Consider the following 15,421-nt stretch of genomic DNA (forward strand, 5'->3'; position numbering starts at 1 on the left):
CTGCATGTCCCTGTCCTCAGAAAAGGGGTGGCCAGGCGGGGCCTGGGGAGGAAGCAGCAAGGCCGATGATGGGGAGGAGCCGGAGGCCGGAGGAGCGGTGCCCTGGCGGGAGGCAAAAGCTGACGGAGGGTGATCTGAGGGACAGGGATCCTGTGCAGAGTGCGGCCCCGGGAGGTGAGGGGAAGAGAACCAAGCAAGAGGAAGATGAGATGAAGAGGGTGAGGGGTGGCACAGGAGGCCCGCGGGCAGGGGCCCCTGCAGCTGCTGTGTCACAGAGAAGGGAGCGTACAAACTCAGGATGACAGACACCGCCTTGAGAATCCCCCGTGGAGCCCCAGTCGCCGGCATCCCTGATTGCCTAACGGAGTCATGGAATGCATTTCCTAAATGTTCCTAAAAGCTTCCCGTGCAGCACCCAGGCGGCAAAAAAAAGGCGAATCCCGTGTTAACTCTGGGTCAGCGGGGACATACGGAGTTACCAGATAATGGCGTGCGGGAAGCAGTGGCCAGGTGGGCTGGAGCTCAGGGTGTTTGCGGGGGTTTCAGTGGCTTCAGTGTGGACGGAAGGCTGATTGTAAAATCCAGATCCTGCCAATGTGGCCGGTGAACTGCAGAGGAGGTGGAGTTGGCCTCGGTGGGGAGTAGAGAGCGTACATGTCGGCCAGGTGAGGTTGTCGAGAAATTGTGTTCTGTGTACCAAGACTGTGCTTGCCTGACAGTCAGGGTGTCCACCAGAGTACATGTTCACAACGTGGGCATCGGGAATGTTGTCAAGAGCCCTGGCTCCCAGGGAGGCTGTGTGCTGGAGGCCGGTAGTGAGAGGAGACCCGGGAAAGGGCGTTGGGAGCAGCTCCAGGCGTGGAGAGGCTGCTAGTGCTGCGCCCGCCCCGATGCCAGGGCCCTGCCTTGCGGCTGCCCCTGGGGTAGCCCCTCCCTACCCCCTACCCCAGGGAAGGCTGAGCTGGGACCAGCTTCTCTGTGGTTGAGGCGGATCAGCTCGTGGGAAGAAAGGAGAGATTTCTCACAGCTGATGCATCTTTGATCTGAAATGCTATTTCCTTTGGTGTTTTTCCTGGTCCCCCAAGACTTTCGCTGGGGGAAGAAATTGCTTTTGTGTTTTGCTTTTATTTGCCTCTCATCCGACACCAAGGTTTTGTTGTAACTTGTAAACCTCTCAGGAACACGTCGCCTTTTGTAACCTGGAGCCGGGAAGATGCCCGGGGCCGCGTGGGAACTGCTGATAAGAAAATGAAGTCCTGTTTGTTTTTGCAATCGGCATATTGAATGTTTGCTTCTTGATCCTCTGAGGTTGGTGGGGTGGGAGGCACAGATGGAAGCATATAGGGCTTTTTATCTCCGGATTATATTTTATACGGTTTTAGTTCTGTGTGGGTGTTTTGGGAGGGCGTGGGGGCAGCGGCGGGCGGGCTGCCATTTGAAAGAACTTTCCACAATACTAAACAAACTTGGCTCTCTCTTTTTACCTTATTTATTTATTTATTGTTAATCCTTGCCCGAGGGTATTTTTCCGTTGGTTTTTAGGGAGATTGGAAGAGAGGGACAGTAGTGAGTGACTCCCCTCATTCCAGGGCCCCCCGAGTCTTGTGTACATAGAGATAAAATATTAACCTTAGACATGAAAACTCTAGGCTAATAAACCAAAGGTGATTTACTTATCTACTACTATTCCCTATATTAGGGGTTGGGAGGGATACCATTTAAAATAAATAAGGTAGCCCTATCTGGTTGGCTCAATGGATAGAGCATCAGCCTGCGAACTGAAGGGTCCTGGGTTTGATTCCGGTTAAGGGCACATACTGGGGTTATGGGCTTGAGAAACACATCGATTGGTTGCTTTCTACAGGAGTCCCTACGAGAACCTGGGCCGGAGAGGAGCCTGCAACCGAGGTGCGTGCCCTTGACCAGAATCGAACCTGGTACCCTTTCGTCTGCAGGCTTATGCTCTATCCACTGAGCCATCCAGCTAGGGCTACCTTATTTTAAATATTGATAGAATCCCTCCTAATCCCTAATATAGGCAATAATAATAGATAAGTAAATCACCCTTGGTTTATTAGCCGAGAGCAGTGGTCAGCAAACTCATTAGTCAACGAAGCCAAATATCAATAATACAACAATTGAAATTTATTTTGAGAGCCAAATTTTTTAAACTTAAACTATATAGATAGGTACATTGTTATTTAATTAATTAGGGCACTCCTAAGCTGGCCTTTGCTAAAAACTCAAGGGGCCAAAGAGCCGCATGTGGCTTACGAGCCTCAGTTTGCCAACCACTGACCTAGAGTTTTCATGTCTAAGGTTATTATTTTATCTCTATGTACTCAAGGCTTGAGTACAGAGTTTGGGCGCTAAAATATCCTGGCTTGATAAGCACTGTTATTTTAAAATACAGTTTTTGTTGATTTTCAGAGAGAGGAAGGAAGCGGGAGAGAGACATAGAAACGTCAATGATGAGAGAGAATCATTGACCAGCTGCCTCTTGCACTCCCCCTACTGGGGATGGAGCCTACAACCAGGGCATGTGCCCTGACCTGGAATGGAACTATGACCTCCTGGTTCATGGGTGGATGCTCAACCACTGAGCCACACCAGCCAGGTACTTATTGTTATTTTTAATTTGTTTGTTTGTTTGTTTCATGGTTGGTACAGGCCCTGGTTAACTGGGACCCCGTGGACCAAACAGTGCTGGCCAACGAGCAGGTAGACGAGCAGGGCTGTTCGTGGCGCTCCGGAGCGAAGGTCGAGCAGAAGTACCTTAGGCAGTGGTTTCTCAAGACAACTGCTTACGCCAAGGTGAGTATGGGCCTGCAGCCTCCCACTGATGCCCGCAGGCTCCCCACTGATGCCCACAGCCTCCCACTGATGCCCGCAGCCTCCCATTGATGCCCACAGCCCCCCACTGATGCCCGCAGCCTCCCACTGATGCCCACAGCCCCCCACTGATGCCCGCAGCCTCCCATTGATGCCCACAGCCCCCCACTGATGCCCGCAGCCTCCCATTGATGCCCGCAGCCTCCCACTGATGCCCACAGCCTCCCACTGATGCCCGCAGGCTCCCACTGATGCCCGCAGGCTCCCATTGATGCCCACAGCCCCCACTGATGCCCGCAGCCTCCCACTGATGCCCGCAGGCTCCCACTGATGCCCGCAGCCTCCCACTGATGCCCGCAGCCTCCCACTGATGCCCACAGCCTCCCACTGATGCCCACAGCCTCCCACTGATGCCCGCAGGCTCCCTACTAATGCGTGCACGTTGGCGGGCAGCACCAACCACCAACGCCATATGGATAGATGACCCCCAGTTCTCTCACTCAAAAGACGTTTCTTTCTTTCTCCTCCTCCTCCCCCCCTCCGCCTCCTGTTTTCCCCTCGGTTAAAAGATGTTTCTTAAACGAGGCTGTCTTCCCATTACCATTTATTCAGAACACAACTGAGCATAGGTCTGGATTTGGAAAACTACTCGCTGGAACTGGTTAGCACAGTGCCCTCTCCTTGTGAGCACCAGTGCCCTGGAGAACCCGGGGGAGGAGCATGAGGCTGGGGGAGCTGCTTCCTGTGACTTCCCGGCAGGGAGCCCCTCTCTGCTGACAGGCCGGCTCCAGACCCGTCCGACGGCTCTGGCGCACGCTTTGTGGCGAAGCCACCTAATTAGCTCTTCTGTTTTGACCTCTGCCTGGAGTTGGAAATGTAGTAACCTAACTGAGGGGCATTATTCTTTAAATTGTCAAGTGTGAATTTTCAGCTGTTCATCAGAAACGCTAGTTACCATGGTGACTTGCTGGGTTCTTGCTGAACTCCTGTGCAGATTTATTGGCAAAGCTGTCTTTGGAGGTCAGCGCTTGGTCTGCCCTGAAAATCAGAAGGAGTGGGCGTGGTAGGAGTGGGCAGCAGTCTGTGTTCACTGCAGGCTCTTGGCTGAGGGCTGCGGGGCGCCAGCGGGCCCGGTGGAAATGATTGCTGAGGGACTGAGGGAGGGCAGGGCCTCAGGGGCTGCACAGTGCCCCGAGACCTTGGAGTCACGGCCCTAAATAGACTCACCTTAGTTAAAAAAATAAAATAAAATAAAAAGGCCTGACAGGTTCACAAGGAACTTTTAGAACAAAACTCAACACTTTTAAAGAGAGACAACAGAATCCAGACTCCCCGCCAGGCTGGTTCCTCCTGTGATGTCCAACACGCAATAAAAATGTCCTAGCTTTGCCGAGAATCAGGAAATGCGACCCATCGTCCAAGTTTAAAAGGGCATAGAAATACAAATTTAAAAAGGGAAATAGATGTTGAGATGACCCAGAAGTTGGAATTAGGAAATAAAGCCAGAGGCATTTATTATATAACTGGTCTGGAACTTCAAGGAATAGACGGTCATAATGAGTGAACAATGGGGAATCTCACAAGGGAAATGGAAACTATTAAAAACAAATGAGCGCCGGAACTCTGGAACAGCAAAGTGTAATATCTGAAATGGGAAATTTCCCTGCTTAGGACGCAGACAGGTGAACAAGGGTGAAGTGGGCCCTAAAGCTGGAGGGGAACAGCCCTGTGGGTGACCCTACAACAGACATCTGTGCGACAGACAGTCTGAGGAACTGCAGGAATGCCAGTGCAGTGGAATAGCAGAGAGCAAGAGAGGCAGGGCTGGGGAACTGGGGCAGTGGTCAGGGCCATCAGGCAAGGCCTGTAGGTCTTTAGGAATTTGCACTTTATCATGGCGGCATGGGAAACTCTTAAAGGACCCTGATGAATGGCGTGGTCAGATATGTGCTTTTTAAAAATATATATATTTTTTATTTATTTTTTTACATCGATGAGAGAGAAACATCGACCAGCTGCCTCCCTCACACCCCACTGGGGATGTGCCCACCAAGGTACATGCCCCTGACTGGAACCGAACCTTTGACCCCGCTATCCACTGAGCCAAACCGGCTTCGCGGCAGATATATGCTTTTTAAATATATATATTAATTATTGATTTCAGAGAGGAAGGGAAAGAGAGATAGAAACATCAATGATGAGAATCGATTGGCTGCCTCCTGCACACACCCCACTAGGAATTAAGCCCACAACCCAGGCATGTGCCCTTGACCGGAATCGATCCCGGGACCCTTCAGTCCACAGGCCCTCGCTCTATCCACTGAGCCAAACCGGCGAGGGGCAGATATGTGCTTTTATAAGTCCCCGTGGAAGGGCAGGGGGACTGGCTTCTCTAGCCGGAAAGCAAGAAACTCCTTCGCATCCCCAGCAGGAGCCCACTGATGTGCTTTCAGCCCAGCTCAGCCGTGTCCCGTGTTCCGGGTCCCGGGTCCCGGGTCCTGTGTCCCGTGTCCCGTGGCTGCCCCAGCTTCGAGGGGCCTAGGAAAGCAGGCTGGGCTTTCAGCCTCTGCAGTCCCAGGGCCGGGGGCAGGGGGCAGGGGGCAGGGAGCGGGGCTGGGTGGCCAGGGGCTGTGCCCACAGTATCTCCGGGGCTTTGTGTCCGCACCTGCTTTGGCAGCGCCGTGTGCTCCGTGTGCAGCTGGAGGCCTGCTCGGGAACACGGCTGTGGCGCAGCCTCTCTCATTCATTTAACTTCCAAATTATAAAGGCGGTGCCTGGTGTGACAATTACAGGGAGCCCTGGAACAGAAAGATCGCCTTATTAAGGCTGTTCTGTGATGTGTTCGATTTTCTCCCCTCACCCCCGCCCTGCGTTTGCAAGGCTTGTTTGCTCTGTGAGACATGAAAAGTGCTTTCAGCCGCACGCTCCGGGGAGGAGACCTGCGGGGGGAGCAGCCGAGGAGCAGCTGAGACGTGTGGGAGGATCTGTGGGCAGCGCCGGAGGGGAGGGGGACGGAGCCTCACATACAGAAAGTACAAGGCTCGGCGTGTGATGGAGCCGGTGACAACTGGAATTGATCTCTGCTTTCCACCTGAGCTTTTCTAATAGATCCGTGGTTTTGATTTCCGCGGCTGCCTCCTGGGGCCCCCAAAGGCTGTTAGGATGGATGTGACCACGCCCCAATGGTGCTTAGACCAGTCCTCGTTGGTGGTTATTGTTTCCAAGTTTTCAGGAACACCCTGGCGGCGGCCGGGACATGAGCAGGTCCACACCTTTCAATCAGCGCCCACCAGCCCACACAGACAGCAAGTGGGCACCTCAGAGCCATGCAAAGGGCGGCTGGGAAGATGGACGTGCCTTCGGGGTGGGGCCCTGGGGGCGGCCCCACGTGCGTGCTCTGTGGGAGAGCATGCGCAGAAGGCACCCTGGAAGCCAGCCAGGCTAACCTCTTGGTACACACAGCCACGTATTCACGGCAGCCACACTTAGCAGCCTTCCCCGCCCCTTCCCACCGCCCGCCGGCAGCAGGACTGTCCTAAGGCCACTGACTTCCAGGAGGCAGTACCCGAGGCTCTGAAAGGTCACCACCACCCTCCAATGACACAGATGTAGAGGCCAAGCTCTCCCAACGACAGAGCCACCTGTCTGGTGAGCCAGATTCCGACTCTCTCACTGCCCGTGGCACCCAGGACAGAGAGCGGCCGTGCCTGCGCCCCACCGCGGCCTGAAGGGGCAGCTCTGCTCCGGGAAGGAATAAGATGGAGACAGCCGTCCCAGGGGACACTCTGCTCAATGACCTTCACCTTGGAATAAATGTAAAGCTGCCAGAACGTAAGACCGTCCTTTCCCCAAGGCTCTCGGGTCTGGTGTGAATTTCGACTTTTTTAAAATATATTTTATTGATTTTTTTTATAGAGAGGAAGAGAGAGGGATAGAGAGTTAGAAACATCGATGTGAGAGAAACATCCACCAGCTGCTTCTTGCACCCACCTCCCCCACTGGGGCTGTGCCCACAACCAAGGTACATGCCCCTGACCGAACCTGGGACCCCTCAGTCGGCAGGCCGACGCTCTATCCACTGAGCCAAACCGGTTTCAGCTTATTTGGTTTATTTTTAAATTGCTTTCATTTTTTTTAAAGAATATTCATAAATTTGGTAAGGCATTATGCAGGAGGGTTTTTCTCTCTCCCATAATTAGCATATTAAAATATTCCCATTTCATTCCATTTCAATCTTTTGTCCTGTCTGAGATCTGAGTATTTTAAGCAAAGCGCCTCCACCAGAAATCTCCCAGCTTAGACAATGCAACCTAGAGGAAAACTCACCCAGAGGGCTCAGCAGCAGCGGCTGGACAAAGCAGGGGACGGAGAGGCGGCAGGTGCCGTCACAGGTTTTAAATCGCTCCTTGTCCTGAGCAGCAGGAGGAAATCTTGCTCAGTCACTCCCCATCCCATCGAGGATGTCAATCATCCCCTTTGCCCAATGCTGTATAAGCTACCTGCCCTCTAGTCACTTAGGCGGCTCAGTTACCAGAGGGAGAGGCCCACATTCATACAACTTGTATTGTTACAATTGTTGTATTTTAATATTAGTTGTTGTTGTTAGTCTCTTACTATGCTGCTTTATTAACTAAACTTTATCATAGGAATGTGTACATAGGAAAAACCATAATATACACTGAGTGGCCAGATTATTGTGATCTTTGAATGCATAATAATATGGCCACTCAGCGTGTGTGTGTGTGTGTGTGTGTGTGTGTGTGTGTGTGTGAGAGGCCCGGTGCATGAATTTGTGCATAGGTGGGATCTGGCCAGCCTGGCCATGGGGAAGGGACATGTGTGGTTGGCCAGCCTGCCAGCTGGTTGAACTCCTGGTGGAGGGGACAATTTGCATATTAGCCTTTTGCAGGGGTCTTCAAACTACGGCCCGCGGGCCACATGCGGCCCGCAGAGGAGTCTGATCCGGCCCGCCAGGTTTTTTGGGCAGTGAGTGCAGCCCAGGTGTTACAGTAGGAATTAGTAGTTCATATAGTCCGGCCCTCCAGCTCTCTGAGGGACCGTGATCTGGCCCCCACTTTAAAAAGTTTGAGGACCCCTGTTATAGGATATACACTGAGTGGCCAGATTATTATGCGTTCAGAGATCATAATAATCTGGCCACTCAGTGTATATCGGGTTCTGTACCACCTGCAGTTTCAGGCATCTACTGGGATCTTGGATCTCACCCCGCACGGATAAGGGGGAACAACTGTATTTAACCTTCATGTTAGGGGCTCTGGCACATCCTGCTTTGCATATGCCCGGGCCAGACCAATCCCATAAAACGGAGTCCTGATGAGCAAGCTCCTCTGCTTCTCACCTCTGATTGGCAAGCGAGCAAGAGGAGGCCTGATTCCTAAGCCTTCCTCTGCACCCTCCAGTCCTTCCTCAGCGAGCCCCGAGTCATTCACCGTCTCACACCTGCGCATCTCTCTCTCCGTTCTCTCTCCTCCCCGCAGGCCATGCGGGACGCGCTGGCAGACCTCCCGGAGTGGTACGGGATCAAAGGCATGCAGGCCCACTGGATCGGGGACTGTGTGGGCTGCCACCTGGACTTCACCTTAAAGGTGAGCGGCAGAGCCTTCCCGGCAGTGAGCGCCGGCCAGGCCCTCTGTTCTGTTGCAACCCCTTGACCAGCCCAGCACCTGGGGCTCCGTGGCAGCGTGTCCAGCGGAAAGAGCGGGAGTCCCACACGTAATTTCAAATCTCCCAGTAGCCACAGCCTTTACAGCTCAGAGAAACAGGGGAAATTAATTTTAATAGCATGTTCTGTTCAGAATGTTACTATTTCAAGATGTGAGCAATTTAAAAGAAAAAGTAGAAGTGTTTAACTATTGTTAGCACTCCTGTTTCAGTACAAACTCTTCGGATCCTGCTGTTGTCCTTTTATGGCACCTACATTTCAAGGGCTCGCGGCCGCAGGTAGCTCTGGCTGCCACGTTGGACAGCACAGATCTAGAGGGTGTTCTGGTGGGCCCATGAACTCCCTGAAATTAAGTGCAGAATGTACGTGTGGCCACTTCCTAAGCAGCGGCCCCACAGCTCTCACTGTGTCCTCAAGAGGGTTCATTGTCCAAAAACGGAGCTGAGACTAACGAACGCATGTACTACACAGACCGGAAGCTGTTAGGGTCTGGGCCTCCCCAGGGTCCACGAAAGGGGACCTGCCGAAGGTCACTGCCGAAGGCCCACCCGCCCTGGAGGATCCCCTCAAGCTTTCCCCTTTGTCTCTGCCGGCTGGAGAGTTGTTCTGTTCCCATTTCCTGCCTGGATATTCTTTTTTATCCTTCTGATGTCGCCTCCTCCAATCAAGACCTGTGTGCCCAGCTCATTTAGCTCCAAACCCTTCCCTCAACTCAGTCCCAATCAAAACCTCAGAGGGGACAGCCACCGGAGGCAGTTGACCCACCTTTCCAGGTTCCTTCCTCCTGACAGCCTTGGCTGGTGTCCACTGAGCACCCGCTGCCTGTCGCCGAGCTCACAATTCCCGTGCCACGTCCTCACCCACGTGACCAGCTCACTCCGGGCTCAGACCTGGGAGCCCCCGTCAGACCGGGAGTGTGTGCTTCAAAACCTTTGAAAACCAGGCCCTGGCATAGACAGGCTTTTCCTTCCACTGCTTTCCCGAGCAGGCGGTGAGATTTCCCGCTGTGACGCCATCTCTCTGCGCGTGCTCTGACCACCTGTGATCCGGGCCCAAGTGGGCCTGCTGGAGGGCACCTGGCAGGGCTTCTGAAGGAGGAGCTGTGATCCTCCTCTTCCACCCTCCTTTGCCTCTGCCGGGTCCATCCCTGACCTCCGGTCCCTGGGGCTGTGGCCAGAAGCTGGCCCCACTATTTGCGGTTGAGGGAGGGGGGAGAAGGGGATGGGGTTGGATAGCACCGTAGCTCAGAGGGAGGGCCGAGAAGGGAATGACTACTCTGCTCTCCCCCTGCCAGGTGGACGGGCAGGTCACAGGAGAGAAGCTGACCGCCTACACGGCCACCCCCGAGGCCGTTTATGGCATGTCCCACGTCGCCGTCACTCCCGGCCACAGGCTCCTGCACGGGCACAGCCCTCTGAAGGAAGCCTTGCGGAAGGCACTGGTCCCCGGCAGAGGTGAGTCGGCAGGGTGAGGCTAAGACAGAGGAGGATCATGTCTTATATTCTGCCTCACGGTGTTTCCAAGTTCACTGTCTTTCTCATGTCATCTTGTGGGATTTGTCTTCGCCTCCGCCTGGCTTCTTAGTTTTTTATTTTAAAGCATGAGGATGACAAAAGAGCTTTGACCATGTTAAGTTACCCCCCTGGCTGCACTTTGAGCTACTAGATTGTGTGCTTCTTGAGTTTCTGTCGGGAGGCTCAATGCTTTCCCTTTAAATAGAATCTGGATCCACAGCTCTTTTCTGATAGGAATAGAATCTTCCGCTTCATTAATAATTCCGTCATCAAATAAAACTATGCACAGGGGCAGGAAGGAAGCCACTGAGAACTGGAAGGCAACATTTTCAACAACTTAATTTTATTACTTTAACAGACTCACACAGGAATCTGAGCGGAGGAGCAGAGTCCTGCTCAGAGAGCTCCTGAGTGACTGGACCGAGGGGCCTGGAGTTGGCCTGGGGAATATGCCTGGCCGGTGAGGGTTTGGGGCGGGCCACTGCGCTGGGACCTCTGGCTGACCCGGAGGGAAAGGGGAGCCTCCTGGAAGGCTGTGGGGAGCTTGCTGACCGGAGGAACCCCTGGAGGAACCCCTGGAGAACCGGTCTGGAGGAGGACTTGGACCAGCAGCCCTGGGAGCTTGGGCAGCAGGAATTAGTTCTGTCTCTTGAATGCCACTGACTGCGGGAATCTGCTCGCCCTCGCCCTCCCCCTCGGGGCTTGGGGCGTGGGGTTCAGGGAACCCCTGCTGCAGGGACAGGTGTCTGGTTGGTCTCACTTGGGTCTCTGGCCTTTTTTCTTGGCCAAGGGAAGGCCAGGGACCTTCCCTGATAGACCACCAGGACTACCCAGTGAGAAAGGTGGGGTCTGAGAAACACTCAGAGGCTCTTCCCAGAGGAAGGGGAGGTGGATCCTGGCCGGCGGAAGGATGGATCAGAAGGAGGTCTCTGGGGAAATGTAAATATTTCTAGAGTATCAATGCAGCACACCCAGTCAATCACTGGGATCTGTTTGACTTATTTAACTAACAAAACAAAAAAATGTTTTGGGTGGTGATATAAAGCTTTTATTTTTTAATTGCTCCTCTTCAGGTAACCAGAATGAAAGCCTTCCTGACATCAGGTCGGAAGGATAGACAGTGTCACCTCAGCTCAGGTTTCCTGATTGTTTACGTACAACCTCAGAGGCGGGGTGCAGGTCGGGGAACCACTGACCGAGAGCCCGACACGGGCCACGCACTCGGGGACACGGAGATGGCCGTCCACAGGGGTCACGGCGAGGGCGGCCAGACGCGTGTGTCATTCACTCTGGCGCAAGACACAGATAACTCGGTTTCATCTCTTTTGCTGTTTTATATTGAAGTCGAGAAATGACTCCTTTGAGTTGAAATTTCAGGGTGTGCTTATAAAGTCCAGTGTTTTTATCTCTCTTCTATTTTCTATTAAAAAAAAATTGGGCCTTTTCAACTGTTCCGTTTCAAAGGAAAACACATAGTTGTTACTACTTGAGCATTTTGAGGTTCCCCAGGCCATGGTGGTTGAATAATACCTAATATTGAAAAACGGAGCAATGTAAACACCGAGCCCTCAGCTTTGTTTTCTTCTTGTTTATTTGGGGACACAGATGACAATGAGGTAGGGGGTCAGTGAGCTGGCACGCTATCGGAGAAGGAATCCTGACGCGAAGAGCGCTGTGTGCATTTAAATCGGTTTCATGCGGAAGAAGTTACCGTGGCAAATGCAGAGAGCAGCGTTTTTGTGATCATTTGGGAACCAGCGCGTCTGACTTGGTCTGATTGTTTCATTTTGGCACCAACTGACTCGTTAGCTTCGATCCCCCCTCTTTATAATCATCGCTGAAATCATTCCAACTGGAACATTGTACTTGGCTCTGAATTTTCCAGTTCTCATTTTCAGAGTGGAGTTATTCTTTATGCAGATAGCAGTTTATTCAGAATCCCTAGGTTAATTAGCATCTGATGCAGCATTTGTCACTCAAGGCCAAATGGCTCAGAGTAGGATGCAGTTTTCCCAAAAGGTGAATTAAATTGACCGTGTGAATGTGGCTCTATGCCTCCTTTGGCCTTTGAGGCTACACCTTAACCCTGATCGTTGACACTTACCATTGCCAACTGGCTCCGGCTGCCAGCCGGCTCGGTTCTTCCTCGGATGTCAGGTTTTGAGGGTTCCGAGTGCTAGCGAGGCGACTGCTGAGAGACTTGGCAGCTCACGGTTGTGACCGGCTCTGAGGAAGAGGGTGACGCACCTGGACTGGGTGGCGCCAGACCGGCAGAGTGGAGGCAGCAGTGCCGGCTTTCCCATCCGCTAAGAGCAGGTGAAGACGGAATGACGGCGGTCATCGGCGTGGAGGGCGGGACAGTCTGGGAACTGCTGGAAGGTGGCAGAGTCAGACACGGCTTTCTGACCTCTGACGTGGGTTGCTGATGTTATTGGTTGTGGACTGGATGGGCTGTTTGGTACAGATTCCTGTAGGAGGGCAGAAAAGGAAGGTCCCTCCTGTATAGTTCTTGCAGTCGAGTTTTCCATAACCATTGGCGCTGCCCCCTTTCTCAGCCGCCCGCCTCTGACTGAGGCATGTTACTTGAGCCCTGACCTGATGGGAACTAGGATCCATGAAAAGCATCATTCATCCCTAAAGGGTGTGGCTCAGTGGATAGAGCGTCAGCCTGCAGACTGAAGGGTCTCAAGTTCGATTTTGGTCAAGGGCACGTACCTTGGTTGCGGGCATATCCCAGTAGAGGGTGTGCAGAAGGCAGCTGGTCGATGTTTCTCTCTCATCAATGTTTCTAACTCTCTATCCTTCTCTCTTCCTCTCTGTAAAAAAAATCAATAAAATATATACATTTTTAAAAAGCATCATACAACAGACGGACATATTTCGGGGGTGGGTGGGTAGAGATTAACCAAAGAACTTGTATGCAGATATGCATAACCCATGGACACAGACATAGTGCAGTGGAGGTGGGGGCGGGAGGAGGGTCGGAGGGGGTCAGGGAGGGAAAAAGGGACCTCTGTAATACTTTCAACAATAAAGATACATTTTTTTTAAAAAAGCATCAAGAGGGAACTGGGGGCAGCGTTCTAGAAGCTGTGCCGGCTTCTGGACGCTTTCCCTACATTCCTGATATTGAATTATTCAGACCCTGGGGCCTCGGAACCACACATTCCAGCTCTGAGTCACCAGCGGTGTACAAAGCATGTTTTTGCCAGAAGGTAAATGAGGTCTCCCTGAGGGGCTGTTGTGACCAGAGCCCCAGAGCGCTGAATAATTAATTGCTCCCTGTTGTCTGACTCCTCCCTCTTTAACCGAACTGTCTCTGCCAGCTTCCGGCAGGTGGCAGGGCTGGCAGAGGTGGCAGGGCGGGCAGAGCTGCCGTGCTCACACACCCCGCAATAAACGAAGTCACAGGGTTCTTTGCCCTGGGTCTCTCGGGAGCTCTGCTGTGCTGATGTGCACGGCACCGGCCACACTAGTGGCCACAGACCCCACCTCCACAGACAGCCCCTGGGGACCCCCGTGTGGGCCCCCCCCCCCTCCCCCCCCCCCGATCTGCTGAACACTGAGAGCGTGGTTGGTTTTCCCGGAAGGCGTGAAGGGCCTGCCCTCTGCAGTGGGGCCCTAGGCAGAGCGCCCTTTTGCCCGGAATGTTGCCTCTGTGATCACTAAAGTGTCAGCGTCACCCGCCTGCCACCTTCCGGGGCCTGTGCTTCAATTGCTTTGTGTCTCCATGATTTCCTTGCCTTCCTGCGTCACACCACTGGCACAGGATTGATGAGAAATACGGGAAAACTAGACCTGATCAGGAACTTCAGACTTGAGTTTTGCTCTTTTTAAGAAACAGATTTTTAAAAAATATATATTTTATTGATTTTTTTTTTTTTTTTTTTTTTTTTTTTTTTTTTTACAGAGAGGAAGGGAGAGGGATAGAGAGTTAGAAACATCGATGAAAGAGAAGCATCGATCAGCTGCCTCCTGCACACCCCCCACCGGGGATGTGCCCACAACCAAGGTACATGCCGTTGACCGGAATCGAACCTGGGACTTTTCAGTCGAAGGCCGACGCTCTATCCACTGAGCCAAACCGGTTTCAGCAAGAAACAGATTTTGACCAGGAGTCTTTTAAGTTTAAAGACCCTAAACTTTTAAGTTTAAAGAGCACTTGTTTTTCTAATTGAAAAACCGGCATCACAGAATTTTTATGTGGAAGGGGGAAAATATCCAGACCTTTAATACAGGAAGCTCACGTGGACTCACTACTCTCGCCCCTCTTCCTGTGGGTCCTCTCGCGTGTCCCCGGCCCCACGTGTATGCAGTGGAGGTTGATGTGCGTGTGGCTTGTCGCCCAGCTGCAGCGGCGGCACCCACCTTCCTTTCAGACGGAGAGTTTCCGGTGAATGCTTCAGAATGACCACATAGATACCCCCGCAGCTGAGCCACGGACACCGTGATTCCATCTTCCTTTTTATGTAACTTCCTGTTTCTCCTGAAGTTCACAGTGTTCTCATTTTATTCATTTGCTTTGTGTTCTTTGAATTTCCAAGGCTTCCCACACCCTCCCAGAAGCTCCTTAAATGTCTCTCGGTTCAGTTTTCTGCACGTTCCAACCCGTGTTGGCTCCCTGTGCCCTGAGGCTCCCTGGGGCCCTGTGTCCGCTCATGGTCACCCTCCGGCCTCTGCTGCGCCCTGTCCTCCTAGGACCCCCCTCTGCCCTTGTTCTGCAAGTGACCTCCCTCTTCCCTGTGCTTCCTGGATCCCGGGTCTGCCTTTTCGTGACTTACCCTGTCCTGTTGCCGGAGCACCTCCTCCTGCACCTCCTGAGGAAGGGTGTGTGGGAGAGAATTTGTCTTTGTGCGCCTGGAACTCTCTGCTCGGTCATTTTCTGCTCTCTGGCCCATTCCACCTTCACGTGCTGCGGTTTGGAATTCCAGACGCCTCCTCGTGTTACCACAGCCCATTTCTGGGTTGCTCATCGACGGTCTAGTTGAGGTTTTTCAAAAGGAAGAAGGAGGTGATGGGGGGGTGGGAACGTCTTTCCTCCTCCATCTGGAAAGGAAAAATGCCATTTTCACTTCTTCGGTTATGAGCATGGATGAACATTTTCGTGTGCTTGGTTAGTCTTTTGATTCCCACTGGTGTGAATTATCCAACAAAACCTTCCAAGAAGAAATTCTTGGACCATTAGCACAAAGCGGGGATGTCCTGAGGGTTCTTTTTCTCGCCGTCTCCCCTGAGCTGCGGGCGGCCCTCTGACCGCATCCACGGTCCTCCCTCTCGCTGTCAGATTGCCTCACGCCCGTGACCGCCGTGAACATGCTCACCCAGCAGGAGGTCCCTGTCGTCATCGCGGCCGACGCTGAATCTGAGGACTCTCCGGACTCAAAAATAGGTG

General features: G+C 52.8%; 1 protein-coding gene across 1 annotated transcript in view; it reads left to right on the forward strand.

Moving 5' to 3' along the window:
* LARS2 (leucyl-tRNA synthetase 2, mitochondrial) overlaps positions 1 to 15,421 on the forward strand; it is an 82,492-nt gene that overhangs the window by 31,271 nt on the left and 35,800 nt on the right. The window contains exons 7-10 of the mRNA XM_084902042.1: positions 2,671 to 2,814; positions 8,331 to 8,438; positions 9,810 to 9,969; positions 15,314 to 15,418. Of these exons, the coding sequence (XP_084758168.1) occupies positions 2,671 to 2,814; positions 8,331 to 8,438; positions 9,810 to 9,969; positions 15,314 to 15,418 (517 nt within the window). The remainder of the gene's footprint in view (positions 1 to 2,670; positions 2,815 to 8,330; positions 8,439 to 9,809; positions 9,970 to 15,313; positions 15,419 to 15,421) is intronic.

Source organism: Pipistrellus hanaki, assembly GCF_964339955.1.
Source record: "Pipistrellus hanaki genome assembly, chromosome: 13".
NCBI classification, from domain to species: domain Eukaryota; kingdom Metazoa; phylum Chordata; class Mammalia; order Chiroptera; family Vespertilionidae; genus Pipistrellus; species Pipistrellus hanaki.